The following is a 27754-nucleotide window of genomic DNA, read 5'->3' on the forward strand; positions in this document are numbered from 1 at the left end:
GGCAAACCTAAAGAGGTAGAATTAAAGGATTGCCAGGATGGGACCACAAGGCACATTGGGAAGGTAGAAGGACAATGAAAAAATAAGCACTATACTGCTAACTAATACGTAACACTGGAACAAGAAAACAGCAAGCCTGAGCAAACACACAGCTGTCTAGATCTTGGCGTAAGACTTTGACTAGGACTTCGCATAAGAGTTCAAATAGGTCTTGGAGTAGGACTTTAATTAGGTCTAGGTGTAAGACTTAAATCAGGTAAAGTTCTAAGTCTTGTTTTGCATGTGAATGAAATACTTACTTAATTCATATTACGTATTATTATAAGATTATCCAGCAGAACTGTCCAAATGTACTCTTATTCAGCTCTGTCAAAATGTCAAAAATACAGCCATAAATGCATGAAGTTAAACGTTTGTCAGCCTTTGTCTGCATGTGAGAGAAAAAAAACAAAATGTGAAAGAGCACTGTAAACTCTGATTAAAACATATTTTTCCTTTTGTTTGCTTTGTCTTGTAGATTTTGATGAATGTATTCCTGGGGAAAATGACTGTTCACAGTGGGCTATGTGTATAAACACCTGGGGCTCCTACTCATGCTCCTGTCTGGATGGATTTATGGACACAAACCCACAAAGATCTGGGAGAGCCTGTCAAGGTAGTCTCTCATAGTGCTGCTTAGCTAGAATTATTATTAAACCACTACAAAGCACGATACCCGATTAAACTAATACATTTTACCCTTTTGATTTAATTATAGCATTCAGTCTTTTGGCAAAATTTTTCTAATCCAAAACCTCAAATTTGAGTACAAATTTCAACAATATCTGCAATATGAATTGTACTGTTAACACCCAACACATTTTCTATTAGAATCAATTTAAATCTGTTTTCTGATAAAGCCATTCCTCAATTATTATCAATATTTAGTTACACGCTTTTAGGTAGTGTCTTATTGATGGTTCGTTTAATAAGACATTTTCATAATGGTAACATTTTTTTACATACAAACCTTGATTTTACCAAAGAGTAATCACATTCTATCTTAAATTTATTTTTCCTTTTTTTCCTAACCACTGCATTGTGTCTTGTGCAGCTTCCTTGGAGACATTACCACTAACTTCCACATTCGTATCAATGTCATCTCAAACAACAACCTCAACTCCTCCAGCTCCAACCATTGACACAACTGTAGAGGCAAGCACAGCAATCACCGCTTCTGTCATTATCCCACCAACAACCTCTTCTGCATTGCCAGCCACGAACAACGCACAAGCTAGTACCACTAACATACCAACAACAGCCATCATAGCCCCGGCAACTACCAACGTACCAACCACTACTTCTATTGGATCAACAACCACCCCTGTGGAACCAACAACTACCTCCATTGAACCAACAACCACTTACTTTGTAGCAATGACCACAACTGTAACTTATGTAGCAACAACAATCTCCAATGCAATTGCATTTACATCAGCTGTACTAACAACCACATCTATTGTGCCAAGGACCACTACTTCTGCACCACCACCACCACCATTGCCTGTTGCAATGACTAGCTCCACTGCACCAACAACCACTTCTCATTCACTAGCAACTACCTTTGTTTCTTCAACTACCAGTGTACCCTTAACTACTACTGCACCAGCAACCACAACCATTGGACCAAATACCACCAGTGTACTGCCAACAATCACTACTGCATCAACAACAACCATTGAACCAACTACCATACAGGTACCAGCAACAACCACTACTGCACCATCAACCACAACCATTAAACTAACAACAACCGGGATGTCAACAACATCTACAACTGTACCGACAACATCAACCATGGAACCTACTACCACCAGTGAACCAACAACAACCACTACTGCACAAACAACAACAACAACCATTGAACCACCTACCACCAGTGTACCAATGACAACCACAACTGCACCAACAGCAACAACCATTGAACCACCTACCACCAGTGTACCAATGACAACCACAACTGCACCAACAGCAACAACCATTGAACCACCTACCACCAGTGTACCAATGACAACCACAACTACACCCACAACAACAACCATTGAACCACCTACCACCAGTGTACCAATGACAACCACAACTGCACCAACAACAACAACCATTGAACCAACTACCAATGGTGTAGCAACAACAACATTACATTCCTATATAATGAATTCAGCCTTAGGTGATATTTCAGTGGACTGCAAAGTTACTGGCATCATGGTGACCGTTGCTAGAGAGTTTCTAGTGAACAACAACATCAGGGAGAGCACTCTGTACCTGGGCCAGCAGGAATGCGGGATCACTGGCGGCAATGTCAGTCATGCTCAGCTGACTGTGGAGTGGAATGACACAATGTGTGTCACAAGTTTTGTCAAAGTGAGTTTTCTGAGATGTTCTGGCCTGTAGTTGTGTCATTATTTTTACATAACAGAGAGTATAACCACTATTATTGTATTTTAGAACGATACCAACTACGTGGCCTCTGTAACCCTGTTCAACACCGTGGAGACAAACAGTACACCCAACGGAACATTAGAAGCACCTTTATTGCACCTGGAGGTTCCAGTTATATGCACGTACATGAGGAGCATGCTCATGTCCACTGACTTTGGCTCCATGGGGTATGCTTCCCTCGCTCTTACGATTACTCAGCATTATTGCATACCAACTGACTAATAACCCATATTAGCATTGAAGATACATTCAGATAATTTGAAAAACGTATTGTGAAAGATAAAAGTAGAGGTGTCCTGATCCGATGGTGATATATGCCTTATTATTAGCAAAAAAAACAACTAATATTTAAGCTTCCAACTAAAATATCTGATACAAGCACTCCGATACAAACAGTCCTGCAGCGTCTTTACTTGTGCCATGCTAGACAGCCAGTTTGAATCTAAATGTCCTCCTAAAAGCACACAAAGTTGGTCTTTTCTTGTATTTCAGTCAAGTAATTTACAAAAGGTAAACATGGGGGGTAGCAGCTACACAACGGCTAAGCACACAATAGCACACAAGCTACACATACGTCTTAAGTGTCCTTCATTGGACAATGTTGCGATCTAAAACAGCACATTTGTCAACATAATTCATTCATATTACTTCTATATTACATTATTATTGGTTCTCGCCCGGTAAAGGGTGGAGTGCCATCTCCAAGTTGGGGAGGAGATCTTGCCCCAAGTGGAGGAGTTCAAGTACCTAGGAGTCTTGTTTACGAGTGAGGGAAGAGTGGATCGTGAGGTCGACAGGCGGATCGGTGCGGCGTCTTCAGTAATACGGACGCTGTATCAATCCGTTGTGGTGAAGAAGGAGCTGAGCCGGAAGGCAAAGCTCTCAATTTACCGGCCGATCTACGTTCTCATCCTCATCTATGGTCATGAGCTTTGGGTTATGACCGAAAGGACAAGATCACGGGTACAAGCGGCCGAAATGAGTTTCCTCCGCCGGGTGGCGGGGCTCTCCCTTAGAGATAGGGTGAGAAGCTCTGTCATCCGGGAGGAACTCAGAGTAAAGCCGCTGCTCCTCCACATCGAGAGGAGCCAGATGAGGTGGTTCGGGCATCTGCTCAGGATGCCACCCGAACACCACCCTAGGGAGGTGTTAGGGGCACGTCCGACCGGCAGGAGGCCAAGGGGAAGACCCAGGACACGTTGGGAAGACTATGTCTCCCGGCTGGCCTGGGAACGCCTCGGGATCCCCCGGGAGGAGCTGGACGAAGTGGCTGGGGAGAGAGAAGTCTGGGCTTCTCTGCTTAGGCTGCTGCCCCCGCGACCCGACCTAGGATAAGCGGAGGAAAATGGATGGATGGATAGATTCATATTACTTACACATAAAAAGTCTCCAAGGCAGAAGCGTATTAGAAAGTGTCCAGTAACAAACGTGTCATTTTACTTGATCAAGCATTCTCCAACATTCCACACTACAAAATAATAAAAGTATGTAAGATTCATGTTGATATCGGATCCACTCAACAACCACACATTTTACAAAGTGTAAGTATTAAGGCCTCTCTGAAAAAAACAAACAATGTAAAAATAGTAAAATTATGAGACTCAAACATATTGCAAGAATACCATTGTAGGATTTGTAACAATGCATATACAAATGAAAAAATTATAAATGCTAAATGATTACTATTTTTAACCAGATGAATCACAGGTTGAAGTACGAGAGATCCGCCTCTACAAGCCCATAAATTGTCATTAAGTGTACAGAAAACCCCTACGATAATTGCAACCCAAACTTGATCACATTCATAGATGCTAAGATGACATAGCTTAAAGATACTCCACTTCCATTGTTTGGCAACAATTTGCCTTTTTGGTGAAATCTATCAACCAGTGGTGTTTAAAGTGTGGGGTCCATTTGTGGAACACAGCTCTTTTTTTATAGACCCGTGGCACATTGTTTAAAAAAAAAAAAAATGATGTTAGGCTCTACCCACTGACTTTGACGGCTGAGTTGGACGGATTAAATAAATTCACAAATTGCTGTAACACAGATTCTTGAAACAAGTACGGTAAATAAATCATTTTATCATTAAATAATGAATTGAATCATGAAATAAATGAATAATTAAATCGTGAAATAAATAATTAAATCATGAAATAAATAAGGAAATTACAAGTAATTAATTAAACAATTAAAGATATCATTAGATCGTCAATTAATGTATTACATAGAGAAATAATTAATCAAATTATTAGATCATTAAATATTTGATTAGATTATTAAATTATTCATAAATAATTAAATTATTAAAAATAAATATTGAAATATTTAATTAAATATTGAAATAATTAAATATTGTAATAATTAAATGCACTTTTACATCAAATTAATTAATGACACATTTAGGTAATTATTTCAAAATGTATTTGTTTATTTAATTTTGGCCAATTTGACCTTTGTTGTGCTCGTAGCGTGAAAGCAAGACAACTTGAAGTATCGTTGACACACAAAAACGTGTGCGTCGTTTATTCATCTACTCTCAGCAAGAATGAACGCTTACATCACACACACTCAAAAATGGCGGGAACAACAAACCCCCACCTTTGTGAGAATCTCCTGACGGCCACTTAAAGGGGCTGCGCCGAACTATTCGCTCTTAACTGCATATATGAATGCTAAACAAGAACAACATTGTCATGTGCACAATCAAACAGTACAGTGAATGATGATGACAAAGTCAAGTAACAGGTGTGGTGAATTATGTCCTTATCAACCGTTACACCTTCCATAATATTGCCTGTTGATCTTGTCTCTGTGGAGTTTGGATGCTTGCATGAAATCAGTCCAAGTACTGTGGCCTCCTCCTCCTGTAATCCAAAAACATTTATGTTGTATACACTAAGGTTTTTAGATTTCTTATACTGTAGGTTATGTTGTGAGAATAAGGAACATTAAAATATAGTGAGAATGACAAGGTCTTCTTTGCATTAAAATAAATGGGATGAACGCCAACTTCTCAAGTTTTTAGTGTACCGGTATACGCCAAACTTCAACCTTCTTTCAAACAGTAAATTTAACTTTTGTCTTGCACGCCAGTTGTTTGATGTCTAATTTGTGTTTGTCATCCAGGTATAACTTGATCAAAGACATGATCACAGGCTTAGGCTTTTTCCAGGTGTCGGTGCAGCTGATGAACGGCACATATTCTTTACCGTACAACTACAGTTTATCACCTGAAGAGGCTGTGGTAGTTAAGGTCAGCATGAACACGTCAGCAGAGGAACTCAAAGTAGTCATCTCCTCCTGCTGGGCCACGCCCACTCCAAATCCAGCTGACAACAAACGCTTCTACTTCCTGGACAACAGGTGAGATCAATGGGAATGTGCTTTTAAATAATTAATGTTAACCACTCCCATACAACTGAAATAATGTTCTAAGATGATAATTAGAAGTTGTAGTGCAAGCACCAATAAAAAATAGCTACTAAATAAATCAGAAGTTACTTACCAGTTACTCAATACTTCAAAAGTTTTTTCACTGAATACCTAATTACTCTTACTCAATTAATAGTAATTATTTTAATTATAGTATAATTATTGAATAAGTTTTGGTTTTACTTGAGCTATATTACTCTAAAGCATGGGTCTCAAACACGCGGCCCACGGTCCAATTTCGGCCCGCGAGACGTTATTTTGCGGCTCGCACCTTAATATGAAAATTTAATGTTAGTGCGGCCCGCCAGTTTTATATGAATGGCGCTTGACAGCGTCATACTTGTAAACCCTCCCGATTTTCCCGGGAGACTCCCGAATTTCAGTGCCCCTCCCGGAAATCTCCATGCCCACACTGTGAACCCACACCAAACAAGAATGAAAAAACACATTTCGGGAGAACATCCGCACCGTAACACAACATAAACACAACAGAACAAATACCCAGAATCCCATGCAGCCCTAACTCTTCCGGTCTACAATATACAGGGGCGCCGCTAGGGATTTTGGGCCCCATGAAAATAATCTTTACAGGGCCCCCAACACAGTGTCATTATTTTTTCTGTATTATAATTTCATCATCATTAGGGGCCTCTCTGGGCCCCCCTCCATCATGGGCCCCTAGAATCCGTCTCCTTTACCCCCCCTTTTCGGCGCCCCTGACAATATACACCCCCCCGCACCCCGCCCCGCCCCGAGTTAGGACTGCAAGGTGTTCTGGGTATTTGTTCTGTTGTGTTTATGTTGTGTTACGGTGCTAATGTTCTCCCGAAATGTGTTTGTCATTCTTGTTTGGTGTGGATTCACAGTGTGGCGCATATTTGTAACAGTGATAAAGTTGTTTATACGGCCACCCTCAGGGTGACCTGTATGACTGTTGTTCAAGTATGCATTGCAGTCACCTACGTGTGTCTGCAGAAGCCTCATACAATATGTGATTGGGCCGGCACGCTGTTTGTATGGTGAAAAAGCGGACTCGACGATAGGTTGTAGAGGACATTAAAGGCAGTGCTATCACGGCACGCCCTTAACATTGTTGTCCGGGTGAAAATCGGGAGGAATTCGGGGGAATGGTTGCCCCGGGAGATTGTCGGGAGGGGCACTGAAATTCGGGAGGGTTGGCAAGTATGTTGCTAGGGCGAATTAGCCATTCAAAGAAGGTGAATTCATTAAAAAGTGCATGTTAGATTTTTTTCAGAAATCTTTCCTCACCCAGTTTCTGCATCCAGTGGCCCCCAGGTAAATTGAGTTTGAGACCCTTGCTCTAAAGCAATGCTTGTCAAATATTCTTCATAAAAACATATTTGTGACATGAGACCATTTGCATTTTTATTTATTCTTTCACTAGTTTTAAGATATTACAGTTTTTGTTTTACTACCCTGCTCTTCCAAAAGTGGGGTAAAAATGACCCCAATCTGTCCCTATGGAATCTTTTATCAACCTTAAATTCTTAGCAACTCTGACTGTCCCACTTACACATCTGATGTCATCTCTCACATCTGATGCATCTATCCATCCATCCATTTTCTACCGCTTGTCACTTTCGGAGTCGCGGGGGGGTGCTGGAGCCTATCTCAGCAGCACTCGGGCGGAAGGCGGGGTACACCCTGGACAAGTCGACATCTCATCGCAGGGCCAACACAGATAGACAGACAACATTCACACTCACATCCACACACTAGGGCCAATTTAGTGTTGCCAATCAACTTATCCCCAGGTGCATGTCTTTGGAGGTGGGAGGAAGCCGGAGTACCCGGAGGGAACCCACGCATTCACAAGGAGAACATACAAACTCCACACAGAAAGACCCCGAGCCCAGGATCAAACCCAGGACCTTCGTATTACTGGCCATTAAACTGGCAGCATAGAAACGTGACTCGTTGCGTTTGGTGGCCATGTTGGCAGGGGAGCACGTGACTAGTTGGGTTGTGTGGCAGGAGAAGCAGCATATAAAATGCATGTACCATGTTAGCTTGCAACGTTCAGAGTTTACTACACATTTGACTCACACAAATATTGAAAGATACAACACAAAACTTATAGGTTAAACATAACCAACCTATATAAAACACCTGCCATGGATTTTACATCTATAGATTTACCCATAAGAATGTAAAAAGTTCCAGGTTTTACAGTGTTTGGAATGACCTCACGGGCAGCACAGTGGAAGAGGGGTTAGTGCGTCTGCCTCACAATACGAAGGTCCTGAGCAGTCCTGGGTTCAATCCCGGGCTCGGGATCTTTTGCATGTTCTCCCCATGACTGCGTGGGTTCTCTGCGGGTACTCCGGCTTCCTCCCACCTCCAAAGACATGCACCTGGGGATAGGTTGATTGGCAACACTAAATTGGCCCTAGTGTGTGAATGTGAGTGTGAATGTTGTCTGTCTATCTGTGTTGGCCCTGTGATGAGGTGGCGACTTATCCAGGGTGTACCCCGCCTTCCGCCCGATTGTAGCTGAGATAGGCTCCAGCGCCCCCCGCGACCCCGAAGGGATTAAGCGGTAGAAAATGGATGGATGGATGGATGACCTCACTCGTTTTCTGTCGTCTGACAGTCTTTAGTGGATGAGATATTTCCCCTTCCTGGGTGGTGAGACTGCTGACATCAGATGTGTAAATGGGACCGTCAGAGTTGCTAAGAGTTAACGGTTTTTAGAAGATTCCATAGGAACTCTACTGAACAAAAATATAAACGCAACACTTTTGTTTTTGCTTCCATTTTTTATGAGTTGAACTCAAATATCAAAAACTTTTACTGTATACACAAAATACCTATTCCTCGCAAATATTGTTCACAAATCTGTCTAAATAGGTTTTAGTGAGCGTTTCTTATTTGCCAAGATAATCCATCCCACCTCACAGGTGTGTCATATCAAGATGCTGATTAAACAGCTTGATTATTGCACAGGTGTGCTTTAGGCTGCCCACAATAAAAGGCCACTCTGAAATGTGCAGTTTTATCACACAGCACATTGTTTTGAGGGACTGTGCAGTTGGTATGCTGACTGCAGGAATGTCCACCAGTTGCTGTTTCCCGTGAATTAAATGTTAATTTTTCTACCATAAGCCGTCTCCAAAAGTGTTTCAAAGAATTTGGCAGTACATCCACCCAGCCTCATAACTGCAGACCACATGTAACCACACCAGCCCGGGACATCCACATTCAGCAGGTGCACCTCCATGATTGTCTGAGACCCGGACAGCTGCTCCAACAATTGGTTTGCATAACCAAATAATTTCTCCACAAACTATGAGAAACGATCTCAAGGAAGCTAATCTGCTTGCTCGTTGTCTTCACCGGGTCTCGACATGACTGCAGTTTGTTGTCGTAACCGACTGGAGTGGGCAAATGCTCACATTCGATGGTGTCTGGCACGTTGGCGAGGTGTTCTCTTCACGGAATGAATCCCGGTTTTTACTGTTCAAGGACAGATGGCAGACAGCGTGTGTTGCATCGTGTGGGGGGACGGTTTGCTGATGTCAACGTTGTGAATGAAGTGGCCCATGGTGGGGCTGGTATTATGGTACGGGCAGACGTATGTTATGGACTACCAACACAAGTGCATTTTATTGATGGCATTTTGAATGCACACAGATACCGTGGCGAGATCCTGAGGCCCATTGTTGTGCCATTCACCCAAGACCATCACCTCATGTTGCAGCATGACAATGCACAGCCCCATGTTGCAATGATCTATACATAATTCCTGGAAGCTGAAAACATCCCAGTTATTGCACGGCCAGCATACTCACCCGACATTTCACCCGTTGAGCATGTTTGGGATGCTGTAAATCGACGTATACAACAGCCTTTTCCAGTTCCTGCCAATATCCAGCAACTTCACACAGCCATTGAAGAGTAGTGGACCAACATTCCACAGGCCACAATCAACAACCTGATCAACTCTATGTGAAGGAGATGTGTTGCATAGCATAAGGCAAATGACAGCTTTAATATCCCCCCAGACCCCCATTAAAGCAAAACTGCACATTTCAGAGTGACCTTTAATTGTGGACAGCCAAAGGCACACCTGTGCAATAATCATACTGTTTAATCAGCATCTTGATAAGTGGGATGGATTATCTTAGTAAACTGCTGAATGTGGATGTCCCGGGCTGGTGTGGTTACATGTGGTCTGCAGTTATGAGGCTGGTTGGATGTACTGCCAAATTCTTTGAAACACCTTTGGAGACGGCTTATGGTAGAAAAATCAACATTCCATTCACGGGAAACTGGTAGACATTCCTGCAGTCAGCATACCAACTGCACTTTCCCTCAAAACAATGTGCTGTGTGATAAAACTGCACATTTTAGGTGGCCTTTTATTGTGGGCAGCCTAAAGCACACCTGTGCAATAATCAAGCTGTTTAATCAGCATCTTGATAAGTCACACCTGTGAGGTGGGATGGATTATCTTGGTAAAGAAGAAATGCTCACTAACACTGATTTAGACTGATTTGTGTACAATATTTGAGAGGAATAAGTCTTTTGTGTGTATGGTAAAAGTTTTACATATTTCAGTTCAACTCTTGAATAATGGGAGCAAAAACAAAAGAGTTGCGTTTATATTTTTGTCCAGTATACATGTGGAAGAAAGGATAGTGATACAAAAACTGCAATTTCTTAAAATTGATGAAAAAATATAAATACAAATGCAAATGGTCTAATGTCACAAACATGTTTTATGAGGAATACCTGGAGTATAAAAATATTACAACTCTTTGTTTTAAAGATTATTAAAAACAACAACCCAGTTGTTGCAAAGATGCATTGAGTTTTATTGGGGTAGTTTTTGACCCCACTCGTGGAAGAGTGTAGGTATTTGTTGGTTGTGCATCCAAGGGTTAAGAATTCTTGCTGGACATCATCGAGTTGACAGATATGGCTTTTTGTTCATTGCCCCGCACTCTCGCACTCTTAGCCGGTTCGAGCTCTTGAAGGGGGAATGAAAGCTACGGGCTCGACCAGGTTGCTATTGACACAATGTTATTAAAAAAGAAATCTGACGAGAAATCAGTGATGTCAGGCTGCAACAATCCTCAAGAAAAGGTCAGCGAAATCCTGGAGGAAATGACGATGGTGACAAATCTAACGGTTGACTTTTCCATTACTGGACGTTTCTGTCAGGGTTTCTGTAACTCTTACTTTTTGTGTCTCATAGTGTTTATTACATTACAAAGAGACCACCTGTAATATTGATGTAAATATTATGTACTCTACAGGTGTGCCCTCAACCAATACACCAATGTGCTGATGAACGGAAACTCCAGCACGTCTCGCGTGTCTGTGAAGATATTCTCCTTTGTCAACGTCAATCTGATATATCTGCACTGCCATGTTCAAATTTGCATACATATTGGATCTGATACTTGTGTTCCTGTGAGTGCTTCACATGTTTTTTGCATTTTCTAGGCATTCATTTCACCACTTTTTACTCCTGCTTTTGTTTCAGGACTGTGTGCAAAGAACAGCTTGGTCTTCAAACACCATTGGGCGAGGGTTTGGTTCTACCGGCCCGTTGCTGAAGTCTGAGGAGGGTGAGTGCTCGCCAACAACTGCAAGAAAACAACGCTTGATCAGTGTTGAGGTGGTAGACCTTTTTCTTCTGCATAGCTTTTTAAAGGATTTTCGGAACATGAAGAGTCGGGCTGGGTATTGGCAAATGATTTCACCAAACGATACAATGCAATTCAATTGAATTCAACATATTTGGGATATACCCCTGAGATGCAGCATCTAGTTTTCAAGGGGGTCCCTACATTGATACAGAAAACATACAATTCAATAAAATACAAAAACACACTGCTCCATCACTTCCACAGCACCCCACAGCACTCACACATATTCACATTAAGCATTGCAATACAATACAACATCAGGAGCAACAGAATAAAACGTTAACATCAGGAACAACAACTTTTTGGCAAGTGGGAAAATAAATTGGATTTGAAGATCAAAAAAGTAGTAATGGACTTTAAAAAAGCAGGAAGATTATTCCAATCAGATGGGACTTTAAACTTAAATGACCTGCGGGCGAGTTTTCGGGAATTTTAGGGACCCCAAAAAAAGGATAAGTCTGAGAGAATAGGGAGTGGTATACAGAACCAAAAAATGTTTTATGTTGGGTGTAAGATGGAAGTAAATACCTTTACAAAGAAAGACAATCTTGTGAAAGCGACACCTTGTGATACACTAGTGCAGCCATGTCAAAGTCAAGGCCCGCGAATGAATGATCTATGGCCCCCGGGATGATATTTGATTAGTATTAGAACCGGCCCGCAGGCCATAGCCGCCTGCTGCTGTTTTGCACGCACCATTACTCCATCAGTTGTCATGAATGGTAATTCATAAAAAACAATTAATACAAAAGAAAACCCATTTTTATGCAAATTTTTATTTATTCAGTTATAAACATTAATTCACTTTCTTCTTTCCTTCATGGATCTAAACTTTACTGCTGCCGGTATTTCTTTATATAATTTAATTAAATTAATTATTTTTGGCCAAAGTAAGACAAAGAGAACAATCCTGAAGTTGTCTTTTTTTTTTTAGTTTTAATGCCATGATTTTATTAGTCCGGCCCGCGTGTGCGCAGATTGTCCTCCATGTGGCCCCTGAGCTAAAATGATTTTGATGCCCCTGCACTAGTGCGATTTTGTGATATGGCGCTGAATTTGGGAACATTTTGCGATATATTGGGATCTATTAGGATTAGGGATGTCCGATAATGGCTTTTTGCCGATATCCGATATTCCGATATTGTCCAACTCTTTAATTACCGATACCGATATCAACCGATACCGATATCAACCGATATATACAGTCGTGGAATTAACACATGATTATGCCTAATTTGGACAACCAGGTATGGTGAAGATAAGGTACTTTTAAAAAAAATTAATGAAATAAAATAAAATAAATAAATTAAAAACATTTTCTTGAATAAAAAATAAAGCAAAACAATATAAAAACAGTTACATAGAAACTAGTAATTAATGAAAATTTGTAAAATTAACTGTTACAGGTTAGTACTATTAGTGGACCAGCAGCACGCACAATCATGTGTGCTTACGGACTGTATCCCTGGCAGACTGTATTGATATATATTGATATATAATGTAGGAACCAGAATATTAATAACAGAAAGAAACAACCCTTTTGTGTGAATGAGTGTGAATGAGTGTAAATGGGGGAGGGAGGTTTTTTGGGTTGGTGCACTAATTGTAAGTGTATCTTGTGTTTTTTTATGTTGATTTAATAAAAAAAAAAAAAAAAAGATCCCGATAATAAAAAAAACGATACCGATAATTTACGATATTACATTTTAACGCAGGACGATATTATCGGACATCTCTAATCAGGATGTATTGAGATATTTTGGGATTAATGCGATATGTTTGGCTGTATTGGAATAACGGGGCTATTTTGCGATGTATTGGGCTGTATTGCGATATATTGAGATATATCTACTCAGTGGCCTAGTGGTTAGAGTGTCCGCCCTGAGATCAGTAGGTTGTGAGTTCAAACCCAGAGTCATACCAAAGACTATAACAATGAGACCCATTACCTCCCTGCTTGGTACTCAGCATCAAGGGTTGGAATTGGGGGTTAAATCACCAAAAATTATTCCCGGGCGCGGCACCGCTGCTGCCCACTGCTCCCCTCACTTCCTAGGGGGTGAACAAGGGGATGGGTCAAATGCAGAGGACAAATTTCACCACACCTACTGTGTATGTGACAATCATTGGTACTTTAACTTTAACTTTAATTTATATGTTTGGCTATATTGCGATAACAAGTCTATATTGGGATGTACTGTGATATGGTTGGCTATATTGAGATATAATTGGAATATATTGTGTTATTTTGGGCTATATTGCAATATATGGGGATATGTTATGATATATTGCGATATATTGAGACCTTTTGACGACGCTCTATCTTATCTTTATTGCTGAAAGGTAGATGTGAATGTGTGTGTTTGTGTGTGGCATTTAGTCGTCAACGCACACAAGGCTGGCTGCCACCATTGATCGAAACGGGCTATTCTGACAAAGACCTGCTTAAAAGGGGAAATGACGTCACAGATTGAGCTCCCAACTTAAAGGCACAGGAACATTACAGAACTGGTTAACGGCACACAATAGGCTTTCATACAGTTTTCTATATCCAACATGATGTATTATTCTAATTGATCTTTTTTGTAACTGTCATGACTTGGTCCTGGGTGTTTGCTTTTCCTGAATGCAACGGAAAGTTGGCTCGGGCGAGACGGGAATGTAAATACATGATTTATTTAAACACTATAACTACAAAAAAATACAAACAAAAAGCGCGCACAGTGGCGGAGAAACGACTTGGCTATGAAAACAAATACTTGCACAAAGGCAGAAACTATGAACAACAAAAAACACTAACTGTGGCTTAATAAACAAAAACTTACTTGGCATGGAACCGGCATGAAAAAAGAGCAGCAAGGGTCATAAGGGTGTGGAGAGTGTGCAGAAGCATAAATGCGGGATGTCACCAGAAAGACAAACTGAAAACACTGAACTTAAATACTACAGATATGATTAACGAAAACAGGTGCGTGTTGCGATAATTAGGCTACATTGGAATATACAGTGGAACCTTGATTCACCAACCCCATATATTGCGGACTTTTTGATTCACAAACTATTGGTTCGAGCCAAGTATGCCTCTGTATGCGAACCATGTCTCTGTGTACGAATGCTTCATTCATTCATTTTGTGTCCCACTGGCAGCCTTTTTTGTGCGTGCTCATATTGAAGAGCAAGCATGCTTTGTACCACAGGACATTTTTAATTGGGATGGTAACAGACTTTTCTGGAAGAAAATGCCAAAACGCGCTTATTAAATCATTCACTAATGTATGGACTTTTGTCGAGGCTGGAACCCATTATTCATAATGACAATGTTTCTTATGGAGAAATTTGCATCACTATACAAACTTTTAAATTTCCGAACCCTGTTCACAAACAATTACGTTTGTATATCAGGGTTCCACTGTATTGTAGTACCTATCCATTCATTTTCTACCGCTTGTACCTCTGGGGGATTGCAATATATTTGGGATACATAGCGCTATATTGATATATTGCGATACATTGTCATATATTGCAATATATTGGGATATAGTGGTATATTTTGCATTATATTGAGATATATTTGGCTATACAGCAATCATTGGGCTATATTTATTATATTATGATTATAGCAATAATAATAATATTTATTACTATTATATATTTATATATTTATTTTATATTTATTATCCATCCATCCATCCATTTCCTACCGCTTATCCCTTTTGGGGTCGCGGAACACCCTAGACAAGTCGCCACCTCATCACAGGGCCAATAGAGATAGACAGACAACATTCACACCAACATCATATTATCATTATTATTATTATTATTATAAATATTTATTATTACTATTACTATTATTGCAATAATTGGGATATATTGGGATGTATTGCAATATATTATGATATACTGGGATATAATGTGATATATTCTGCAGCATCGCGTGGACATCAGGGGCGGTACCACTGGATTGGCAGACCGGGGTGGTGGTTCCTCTTTTTAAGAAGGGGAACCGGAGGGTGTGTTCTAACTATCGTGGGATCACACTCCTCAGCCTTCCCGGTAAGGTCTATTCAGGTGTACTGGAGAGGAGGCTATGCCGGATAGTCGAACCTCGGATTCAGGAGGAACAGTGTGGTTTTCGTCCTGGTCGTGGAAATGTGGACCAGCTCTATACTCTCGGCAGGGTCCTTGAGGGTGCATGGGAGTTTGCCCAACCAGTCTACATGTGTTTTGTGGACTTGGAGAAGGCATTCGACTGTGTCCCTCGGGAAGTCCTGTGGGGAGTGCTCAGAGAGTATGGGGTATCGGACTGTCTGATTGTGGCAGTCCGCTCCCTGTATGATCAGTGCCAGAGCTTGGTCCGCATTGCCGGTAGTAAGTCGGACACGTTTCCAGTGAGGGTTGGACTCCGCCAAGGCTGCCCTTTGTCACCGATTCTGTTCATAACTTTTATGGACACAATTTCTAGGCGCAGTCAAGGCGTTGAGGGGATCTGGTTTGGTGGCTGCAGGATTAGGTCTCTGCTTTTTGCAGATGATGTGGTCCTGATGGCTTCATCTGGCCAGGATCTTCAGCCCTCACTGGATCGGTTCGCATCTGAGTGTGAAGCGACTGGGATGAGAATCAACACCTCCAAGTCTGAGTCCATGGTTCTCGCCCGGAAAAGGGTGGAGTGCCATCTCCGGTTGGGGAGGAGATCTTGCCCCAAGTGGAGGAGTTCAAGTACCTAGGAGTCTTGTTCACGAGTGAGGGAAGAGTGGATCGTGAGATCGACAGGCGGATCGGTGCGGCGTCTTCAGTAATGCGGACGCTGTATCGATCCGTTGTGGTGAAGAAGGAGCTGAGCCGGAAGGCAAAGCTCTCAATTTACCGGTCGATCTACGTTCCCATCCTCACCTATGGTCATGAGCTTTGGGTTATGACCGAAAGGACAAGATCACGGGTACAAGCGGCCGAAATGAGTTTCCTCCGCCGGGTGGCGGGGCTCTCCCTTAGAGATAGGGTGAGAAGCTCTGCCATCCGGGAGGAGCTCAAAGTAAAGCCGCTGCTCCTCCACATCGGGAGGAGCCAGATGAGGTGGTTCGGGCATCTGGTCAGGATGCCACCCGAACGCCTCCCTCGGGAGGTGTTTAGGGCACCGGTAGGAGGCCAAGGGGAAGACCCAGGACACGTTGGGAAGACTATGTCTCCCGGCTGGCCTGGGAACGCCTCAGGGTCCCACAGGAAGAGCTGGACGAAGTGGCTGGGGAGAGAGAAATCTGGGCTTCCCTGCTTAGGCTGCTGCCCCCGCGACCCGACCTCGGATAAGCGGAAGAAGATGGATGGATGGATGGATAATGTGATATATTGTGATATTTTGGGCTATATTACGATGTATTGCTATATGTTTGGCTATATTGCGATAATTGAGCTATATTAGGTTATATTGTGATATATTGTGATATATTTCGATATATTGTGATATGTTACGATATGTTTGTCTATATTGTGATAATTGGGCTATATTGGAAAATATATTTAGATATATTGAGATTAAACTGAATATATTGCGATGTATTGGGATGTGTTGGGATATATTGCTTTAAAATGTAATATCTGAAATTATCGGTATCGTTTTTTTTATTATCGGTATGTTTTTTTTATTTTTTTTTATTTTTTATTAAATCAACATAAAAAACACAGGATACACTTACAATTAGTGCACCAACCAACCCAAAAAACCTCCCTCCCCAATTTACACTCATTCACACTAATTCACACAAAAGGGTTGTTTCTTTCTGTTATATATTATATATATTCTGGTTCCTACATTATACATCAATATATATCAATACAGTCTGCAAGGGATACAGTCCGTAAGCACACATGATTGTGCGTGCTGCTGGTCCACTAATAGCACTAACCTTTAACAGTTAGTTTTACTAATTTTCATTAATTACTAGTTTCTATGTAACTGTTTTTATATTGTTTTACTTTCTTTTTTATTCAAGAAAATGTTTTTAATTTATTTATCTTATTTTATTTTATTAATTTTTTTTAAAAGTACCTTATCTTCACCATACTTGGTTGTCCAAATCAGGCATCATAATGTGTTAATTCCACGACTGCATATATCGGTTGATATCGGTATCGGTAATTAAAACAACTTGTCTTTTATTAGTAAGTAAACAAACAAAGGCTCCTAATTTAACTGCTGACATATGCAGTAACATATTGTGTCATTTATCATTCTATTATTTTGTCAAAATTATGAGGAACAAGTGGTATAAAATGGATTATTAATCTACTTGTTCATTTACTGTTAATATCTGCTTATTTTCTGTTTCAAAATGTTCTATCTACATTTATTTTAAAAATGTAATAATCACTTATTCTTCTGTTGTTTGATACTTTACATTAGTTTTGGATGATACCACAAATGTAGGTATCGATCCGATACCAAGTAGTTACAGGATCATACATTGGTCATATTCAAAGTCCTCATGTGTCCAGGGACGTATTTACTGAGTTTATAAACATAATACGAATTGTTAAAAAAAGAAAAAATATATCAATGTAATCATAGTAGTATCGATTAGATAGGCTATTGTACTTGGTATCATTACAGTGGATGTCAGGTGTAGATCCATCCATGGAATTTGTTTACATTGTGACGCCGGTGAGCTATTGTATCCTCCTACGGTGTGTAGTGAAGCATGTTTAGCTATTCCTCGTCCTGCAGTGATAATGATACTTGTAAGAAACGTACTTTATTAGTCGCCATGGAGGCGAGGATTAGTGATTTAGAAGTAGCTAGAACACTGAGAATGGATGTTAGCTGCCTGCTAGCTAGCCATGTCTTAAAGAACCTCTTCCTGAGAGCGTTTCAGTGTTATAACTTAAATTTTATCGTCAGTTTTTAGGCCAAAATGCGTCCGTCCTCCCTTTTCTGTCTACACACTGTGTGCACTCCGTGTGTGTGCACCTCTGCTCGTAAAACCAGCAATGTCACGACGTGACGACGCGCCGTCTTGACTGTATAAAAAAAAAATGGGGAACTGTTACTTTTCAAACAGAGTATAGTTTTTGATTCATTAGTACCGCGATACTGTACTAGTACCGGTACACCATACAACACTAAATCCAATACAAAAGTTGTTAATAAAAAGCCTGACTTTATAACGATAAAACTTAAGACTGGCCCAATGAAATGTTTTACTTCAAATACCATACTGACATTGGAGCATTGAGTATTGACCGACACTGATATTAATCAATCAATCAATCTTTATTTATATAGCCCTAAATCACAAGTGTCTCAAAGGGCTGCACAAGACACAACGACATCCTCGGTACAAAGCCCACATACGGGCAAGGAAAAACTCACCCCAGTGGGACGTCGATGTGAATGACTATGAGAAACCTTGGAGAGGACCGCATATGTGGGTAACCCCCCCCCTCTAGGGGAGACCGAAAGCAATGGATGTCGAGTGGGTCTGACATAATATTGTGAGAGTCCAGTCCATAGTGGATCCAACATAATAGTAAGAGTCCAGTCCATAGTGGGGCCAGCAGGACACCATCCCGAGCGGAGACGGGTCAGCAGCGCAGAGATGTTCCCAGCCGATGCACAGGCGAGCGGTCCACCCCGGGTCCCGACTCTGGACAGCCAGCACTTCATCCATGGCCACCGGACCTGTGCCCCCCCCCCCCCCCCCTCAAGGAAAAGGGGAGCAGAGGAGAAAAGAAAAGAAACGGCAGATCAACTGGTCTAACAGGGGGGCTATTTAAAGGCTAGAGTATACAAATGAGTTTTAAGATGGGACTTAAATGCTTCTACTGGGGTAGCATCTCTAATTGTTACCGGGAGGGCATTCCATAGTACTGGAGCCCGAATAGAAAACGCTCTATAGCCCGCAGACTTTTTTTGGGCTCTGGGAATCACTAATAAGCCGGAGTTCTTTGAACGCAGATTTCTTGCCGGGACATATGGTACAATACAATCGACAAGATAGGACGGAGCTAGATCGTGTAGTATTTTATAAGTAAGTAGTAAAACCTTAAAGTCACATCTTAAGTGCACAGGAAGCCAGTGCAGGTGAGCCAGTATAGGCGTAATATGATCAAACTTTCTTGTTCTTGTCAAAAGTCTAGCAGCCGCATTTTGTACCAACTGTAATTTTTTAATGCTAGACATAGGGAGACCCGAAAATAATACGTTACAGTAGTCGAGACGAGACGTAACGAACGCATGAATAATGATCTCAGCGTCGCTAGTGGATAAAATAGAACGAATTTTAGCGATATTACGGAGATGAAAGAAGGCCGTTTTAGTAACACTCTTAATGTGTGATTCAAACGAGAGAGTTGGGTCGAAGATAATACCCAGATTCTTTACTGATTCGCCTTGTGTAATTGTTTGGTTGTCAAATGTTAAGGTGGTATTATTAAATAAATGTCGGTGTTTAGCAGGACCGATAATCAGCATTTCCGTTTTCTTGGCGTTGAGTTGCAAGAAGTTAGCGGACATCCATTGTTTAATGTAATTAAGACACGCCTCCAGCTGACTACAATCCGGCGTGTTGGTCAGCTTTAGGGGCATGTAGAGTTGGGTGTCATCAGCATAACAATGAAAGCTAACACCGTATTTGCGTATGATGTCGCCTAGCGGCAGCATGTAAATACTAAAGAGTGCAGGGCCAAGAACCGAACCCTGAGGAACTCCGCACGTTACCTTAACATAGTCCGAGGTCACATTATTATGGGAGACGCATTGCATCCTGTCAGTAAGATAAGAGTTAAACCACGACAAAGCTAAGTCTGACATACCAATACGTGTTTTGATACGCTCTAATAAAATATTATGATCGACGGTATCGAAAGCAGCGCTAAGATCAAGAAGCAGCAACATAGATGACGCATCAGAATCCATCGTTAGCAGTAGATCATTAGTCATTTTTGCGAGGGCTGTCTCCGTAGAGTGATTTGCCCTGAAACCGGATTGAAAAGGTTCACAGAGATTGTTAGACACTAAGTGTTCATTGTGTTTCGAGGATTTTCGAAATAAAGGGAAGGTGGGACACCGGTCGGTAGTTTACCATGAGGTCAGGATCAAGGTTAGGTCTTTTGAGCAGAGGATGAATAACCGCTTTCTTGAATGCTAGGGGAACAGTGCCAGAGGAAAGTGATAAGTTTATAATATTTAGCACTGATGGACCTAATAATACAAAAAGCTCCTTGATAAGTTTCCCAGGAAGTGGGTCAAGTAAACATGTTGTTTGTTTTATCCCACTTACACGCTGTAATAGTTCCTCTAATGTTATTTCATCATATTTTGTATTGCAGTATCCGTCGTAGATACAGTTGTATCTGTGTTCATAGAACCCAGTTGTAGCTGGGATGCGTTGTCTTTAATCTCCTTTCTAATGAGTTCAATTTTCTTATTAAAGAAATTCATAAAGTCATCTGCCGAGTGGGTGGAGCTATTGGGAGGAGTCCCTTGTTGGGTTAGCGATGCTACTGTACTGAACAAAAATTTAGGGTCGTTTTTGTTGAGGCGGATGAGATTTGAGTAATATTTAGCTTTAGCTAAGGTAAGCATGCGTTTATACGATATTAAACTATCACTCCATGCTTGATGGAAAACCTCAAGCTTGGTCGCGCGCCATTTGCGTTCCAACTTTCTACATGATAATTTATGAGCTCTGGTTTCCTCTGTAAACCATGGGGTGCGCCTTTTAGGGGCCCTTTTTTGTTTTAGCGGTGCTATACTATCAATGGTTTTGCGCAGGGCATTGTCAAAGTTGTTAGTGAGGTTATCAATAGAGCCGACATAATTTGGGAATGGTGCCATTACCGAAGGCAGTAGGTCAGCAAGAGTCATCGTTGTGGTGGCATTAATGTTGCGGCTGCTATAGCAGTTATTATTATTATTAGTTTGTTGACAATGAGTCAGAACTTCGAATTTTATAAGGTAATGATCGGACATTACTTTAGTATACGGGAGTACCATAACTTTGGAGGTGGTGACACCCCTGACCAGCACTAGATCTATCGTATTGCCGTTGCGATGCGTAGGTTCATTTATTATTTGTGTAAGACCACAGCTATCAATTATAGTCTGGAGCGCCACGCACTGAGGGTCCGATGGGGTATTCATATGGATATTAAAGTCCCCCATTATGATTATATTGTCTGCATGCGTCACTAGATCAGCAACGAACTCTGAGAATTCATTAATAAAGTCCGAGTAGGGCCCTGGGGGGCGGTAGATAACAGCCATATCGAGAGGCAGCGGTGCGACAGACCTCATAGTAAGCACCTCAAACGATTTGTATTTATTATTTAGGTTAGGGGTAAGGTTAAAGTTTTCATTGTATATTAGTGCGACCCCCCCACCCCTTTTAAGGGGACGGGCAATATGCGCATTCGTATAGTTAGGAGGAGATGCCTCATTTAGCGCAAAAAATTTGTCTGGTTTGAGCCAGGTTTCGCTAAGACCAATGACGTTAAGATTGTTGTCTCTAATGACCTCATTAACTAATAACGTTTTGGGAGACAATGATCTTATGTTTAAAAAGCCCATATTATAAGTATTGGGCTGTTTTGACGAGTTTTTGTTTAAATTATCCGTAGTAGAAATATTAATAATGTTGCGTTTATTATACGTAGTGCACTTTAAATAGTTTCGACCATATCTAGGAATTGATACGACGGGAATTTTCAGATTGTTTGCTTGATGCTGCGATCGACTGAACGCATCATGATTTGCCACCTCAGTAGAATGCATATCTACCCCGGACACATTCACAGCAGAAAACACATTATGTGAGTTGTGTGTTATTCTAAGAAAATTGCTATGCGTACAGGAATTATCCAGCCTGGTGCTGGCTAGTTCTAGCTTAACTGACTCCTCACCCGGACTAGCAGGCTCTGTAATTGCCTGTGACCGGGCTTGCTCTAGTGTAGTTAGTCAAATGTGACTTAAACAGTAGTCTATATTCTTAGACAGGATGATGGCGCCTTCCTGGTTAGGGTGAAGGCCGTCCCTCATCAGCAAGCCTGGTTTGCCCCAGAAAGAGGGCCAATTATCAATAAACGTTAGTCCCTGTTGTCTACAGAAGCTAGCCAGCCACTTGTTAAGCGAGACTAATCTGCTATATCTCTCATCATTGCCTCTCGCAGGCAGGGGGCCAGAGACAATTACTCGATGCCTGGACATCTTTCTAGCGAGATCACAAGTCCTGGCTATGTTTCTCTTTGTAATCTCTGACTGTCTCATTCTAGTGTCATTGGAGCCAACGTGTACAACTATATTCGCATAACTAGTGGTGCGATTAGCCTGTCGTACGTGTTTACTAGGCCTGTTGCGAGTTAGCTCCCTAAGATTAGCCTCAATGTCAGGTGCTCGGGCCCCCGGGATGCACTTAATTGTGGCTGGTTTGCTAAGCTTTATGTTTCGGGTGATGGAGTCCCCTATGACTAAGGTGTGGTGCCCGGTAGACTGGTGTGTAGGACTAGCTAAAGAGCTAAATCTATTATGCGTCTCAACCGGTACACCGTAGCTTGTAGGCCGCTTAGGACTGCTACAGGCTGGGCTAGTTAGCTCGCTACAGCTAACGCTAGCAGATGTGTCCGCAACATCTAAAGTTACGAGATTACTCTGCTCTAACTGGCGGACACGGCCCTCTAGCAGAGCCAGCCTCTCCGTGAGTAAGGTGCAAGACGCGCAGGAAGCCATACTCACGGTGTTTTCTGTCACCGAGTGAAGTTCCTGCTGTCTTCCGAGAAGTCCTGGTCACGGTGTGCAGGAGTAGACTCCTTCTGACCGGCGCCCGGCGACGCCTTTCTCCGCGCTAGCTTCGTTAGCTTAGCAGCTAGCTGCTAGCTAGCTGCGGGAGGGGTGGAGAGACAGAGATCGGGTGATTTGCAAGTTAAATAGTACTACTAAATATGTTGAGAAAGTAATAAAGAAAGCTGCAGAACAATTTAAAAGCACACAAATAGAACGATACTTAGCTTTTTCGAAACAGCGAGCAGTCAGCGAGCAGTCACGCACGGTGAACCGGAACCGGAAGTCATTTTATTTTATTTTTTTAAAAAGGACCTTATCTTCACCATACCTGGTTGTCCAAATTAGGCATAATAATGTGTCAATTCCACGACTGTATATATCGGTATCGGTAATTAATAGTTGGACAATATCGGAATATCGGATATCGGCAAAAAAGCCATTATCGGACATCCCTAATTGCGATATATTGAGATATATTGTGATGTATTTGGATAGGTCGGTACATATTACGATATGTTGGGATATATTGCAATACATTGCGATATGTTGTGATACATTGGGATATTCAACATAGTTCACTGATCAATGTCAAATGTCACAACTTGGACTATGGTGCCGTTTCCTGCGTGGATTGTTTTCCCGAGATGCAAAAGAACTGGATTGGACATGGCGTGAAGGTAAATACATGATTTAATTATTACTAAAAAAGGTACAAACAAAAGGCACGCACAAGGCGGAGACACAACTTGACTAAGGAAACAAAAACTAGCACTTAGGCAGACCATGGGCACGAAACAAAAACACACGTGGCAAGACAAGAGCAGCATGAATAGATAGATAGATAGATAGTATTTTATTGATTCCTTCAGGAGAGTTCCCTCAGGAAAATTAAAATTCCAGCAGCAGTGTACGGAGTACACTGCTGCTGGAATGACAAACGGAGTGATGACGCCAGCACAACCAACAGAAAATGACAGGCTTAAATAGTCTCTTCATGATTGAAAACAGGTGCGTGAGTCCAAATGAGTCAGGTGAAACCAATGAGTTGTCATGGAAACAAAACAAGGAAGTGAAAAAAACAGGAACTAAAGGAGTCCAAAAACCAACAGAACATAGCCAAACAAAACATAATCAAAAGACATGACAGAGTCCCCCCTTAAGGACAGATCCCAGATGTCCAAAAAAAAAACATCGATCAAGAGTCATGGGAGGGCGGGAGGGGGACTTGGCGATGGGTCGCCAGACCAAGTGTCCCCGAATCCACCGGGGCAGAGTCAGCTGGCGGCGATGCGTAGAACGCCGCTGCACCTGACGAGGTGGGCGACCCGGGAACGGCCACATCCGTGGCCGACGAGGAGGTCGGCGTACTTGGCGTGGCGGACGACCCGGGAACGGCAACATCCGTGGCTGACGAGGAAGTGGGTGCGTCGTCGCTGTGGCAGGCGTGGATGCAGCGGACGATGTCGAGTCAGGCGTGGAAGCAGACGATGAGTCAGGCGTGGAAGCAGCAGCAGACGAGTCAGGCGTGGGTGCAGCAGCAGACGAGTCTGGCGTGGGTGCAGCAGCAGACGAGTCAGGCGTGGGTGCAGCAGCAGACAAGTCAGGCGTGGGTGCAGCAGCAGGCGGCGAAGCCTGGCGTGGGTCTTAGCGCGGGTCTTGGCGGTGTGGATCTGCTACTGGCGGCACTTGGCGGCGTAGAGCTTCTACTTGCGGCACTTGGCGGCGTAGAGCTGCTACTGGCGGCACTTGGCGGTGACAACTAGTGTTGGTGACAACTAGTGGCACAATACATTGTGATATTAAACTCACGTCGCAGTGAGTTAAATAATGCGGACACGTTTGTTACTGGATACTTTCTAATATGCTTCTGCCTTGGAGGCTTTGTATGTGTAAGTAATATGTAACTATAATTATTTAACACTTCTTTATGTTAACATATGTGCCGTTTTAGACTGCGATATTGGTCAATGAAGGACACTTATTATGTAAGTCTAGCTTGTGTCCTATTGCGTGCTAAGCTGTTGTGTAGATGAACTAAAACTAGCTATAACTATGAAAATATTTGATCTATTAATAATAATTGCAGGAATTAGTTTATCACAGTCAGGCCTTGAACCAATTAACCGTGATAAACTAGATATGACTTTATGCTCACATGCAAGGTCCCAAATACCGAACCGCGACTAGGCAAGTATCTACTGTGAGTTGATGTATTTTTTTCTGATATGATGTCTTTTTTTTTTTAAATTTTTTTACTTTATGTAATTCCTAATGAAGTGCCCCTGGAGGATGTGAATGACCAAATCCAGCTCATCACACTATCCTGCCTTGGAGTTGCTGTGACGCTCTTCCTCATCGTTGGTTTCGCCTGCCTGTTCAACTACCACAGGAACCGTGTCGGACATTACAACTTTGCTGTCAAACCGAAACCACAAAACTTCACATTTATTGACCTCAAAGCTTAAACCTCCAACGTCACTTTTTTCTTTTCACTTCAACACCTTTGCTTCATGGAGGATTTCACGTTTGCTTGGCTACATTCACATGAAACACTAACACAATAGAGTAAAAAACTTATAGAAAAACATCCTGTTTTATGAATATTTAGTGAATAAATGCTTTACTCATAATATTTTTTATCAGAACAAATACACACACAACTTGGGATGTGTAATAGGGATGGTAAATTAGTTAATTAACATAGGATATGCAATATACATGCTACTGATTAAAATAACTGATTTTACATAGCAATTTCAACACCTCCAAATTTGGTACTGAAAACTACAACTAAGATGCATATTACATTTAAACAGCTGGTGTGCAATAAGCACAATACTTACAGGATAAACACTTTGTATAGGACTCGACAAAAGACAAGACTGGCACATTCAGCTTAATGGCAAAGACAACTTCCTGATTATGGCGAGACCCCAAAGAAAAACTAAAATGAATGCATCCTTGCAAATAACTCACACGTGTGAGAAACCAAAATATGACAACTGAACAGCACAGTTATCACTATCAGCTCCCTGTTACATGTTTAGTAAAACACTTTTAGATTTTATAATTAAACAATTTAAAATTAACTACCACATTATCTGACACAAAAGTACCTAAAATTGGTGCCACTGAGCATCAATTCTAGTTGAAAAGGTACCCATCCCTATGCACAACTACAGGGACAAACACACAGCAATGTCCAAATGCAGAAATGTTATCTAAAGTCAATAAAACAAATATAATGATACAAAATGTTGAAATTTAGCGCATGAATGCTTCAGGATCCAAAATAAATGCTAAAGAAAAAATGCTACAAAAGGGCAATTCCACGGAATCGGTGCCATTTACATCCTCAGGAAATAAAATGTATAAATGCAGGATAAGAATAAGTGATTAAGATTTGATGCCATAATTCATAAATTAATAAACAGTGGAAAAATAACATTTGTTGTCCCTTTCCTGCTTCCTAAAATTGGACTTTATCGAAAGATATAATCATTTAAATCCTTCATATTTCTCATATAATTCACATATTCTCACATGAGCGGTAGATCTCAGCACAGTCATATTATATAAGTTATTTTTTTTAAGGAATTTGTTTATTTTTATAATTGAAACAACTTTTCAAGCACTGTAATAATGGGCCTAGTGTCAACAGGTTGTTAGCATAAATGTCATGTGGTTCATGTATTTGATCATTCTATGCTAAAACTCTTATGTTACTTTCAGTCCTGTTACTCAAATGTCATCTTCAGTTTAGGAATCTTGTAAAATAAAATAAATAAAGTTGTGTGAGATGGACCTGTACACAATTTTGAGTTGATGAATTCACTGTGAAACATGTTTTGTGATTTTACCATACAATTCTGGTGACTGAGCTGTCAGTTTTTTCCTAATTGTAGAATCACAGATTTATTTTATTTTTAAATTTAGGGTGTTTTTTGATTACTGTAAATTGAAAGATGGTACCATTGTTATTTTTTAAATAACTGTTTGAATAATAAATAATGTGTTGTATTTTATTCATTTATATATGTAGAGTGTGATGGACTTCAGTGTTCACTTAGATATTAGTTTGGACTTACATCAAAATTATACTTAAAACAATTATTATGAGCAGAAAATATATATATATATATATATATATATATATATATATATATATATATATATATATATGTATGTGTGGGAAAAAAATCACAAGACTATTTCATCTCTACAGGCCTGTTTCATGAGGGGGGGTTCCCTCAATCATCAGGAGATTTTAATGGGAGCATTCACATACCATGGTTTATATAGGGCACAGAGTGGGGGGGTACAGGCTGGCGTAGGGGCGTGGTGATTAGCTCATGTGTTACCTAGGAGGTGTTTCCGTCTGTGGCGGCATGCTGTT

At 41.2% G+C, this 27754-nt stretch overlaps 1 protein-coding gene across 1 annotated transcript in view; it reads left to right on the forward strand.

The window, feature by feature from the left end:
* Positions 1–27038, forward strand: part of umodl1 (uromodulin-like 1) — a 45685-nt gene extending 18647 nt beyond the window's left edge. The window contains exons 10-16 of the mRNA XM_061963066.1: positions 518–655; positions 1256–2400; positions 2485–2645; positions 5608–5844; positions 11196–11352; positions 11426–11510; positions 25636–27038. Of these exons, the coding sequence (XP_061819050.1) occupies positions 518–655; positions 1256–2400; positions 2485–2645; positions 5608–5844; positions 11196–11352; positions 11426–11510; positions 25636–25823 (2111 nt within the window). The 3' untranslated portion in view covers positions 25824–27038. The remainder of the gene's footprint in view (positions 1–517; positions 656–1255; positions 2401–2484; positions 2646–5607; positions 5845–11195; positions 11353–11425; positions 11511–25635) is intronic.
* Positions 27039–27754: the final 716 nt, after the last annotated feature.

The sequence above is a fragment of the Nerophis lumbriciformis genome, linkage group LG09, assembly GCF_033978685.3.
Source record: "Nerophis lumbriciformis linkage group LG09, RoL_Nlum_v2.1, whole genome shotgun sequence".
NCBI lineage: Eukaryota > Metazoa > Chordata > Actinopteri > Syngnathiformes > Syngnathidae > Nerophis > Nerophis lumbriciformis.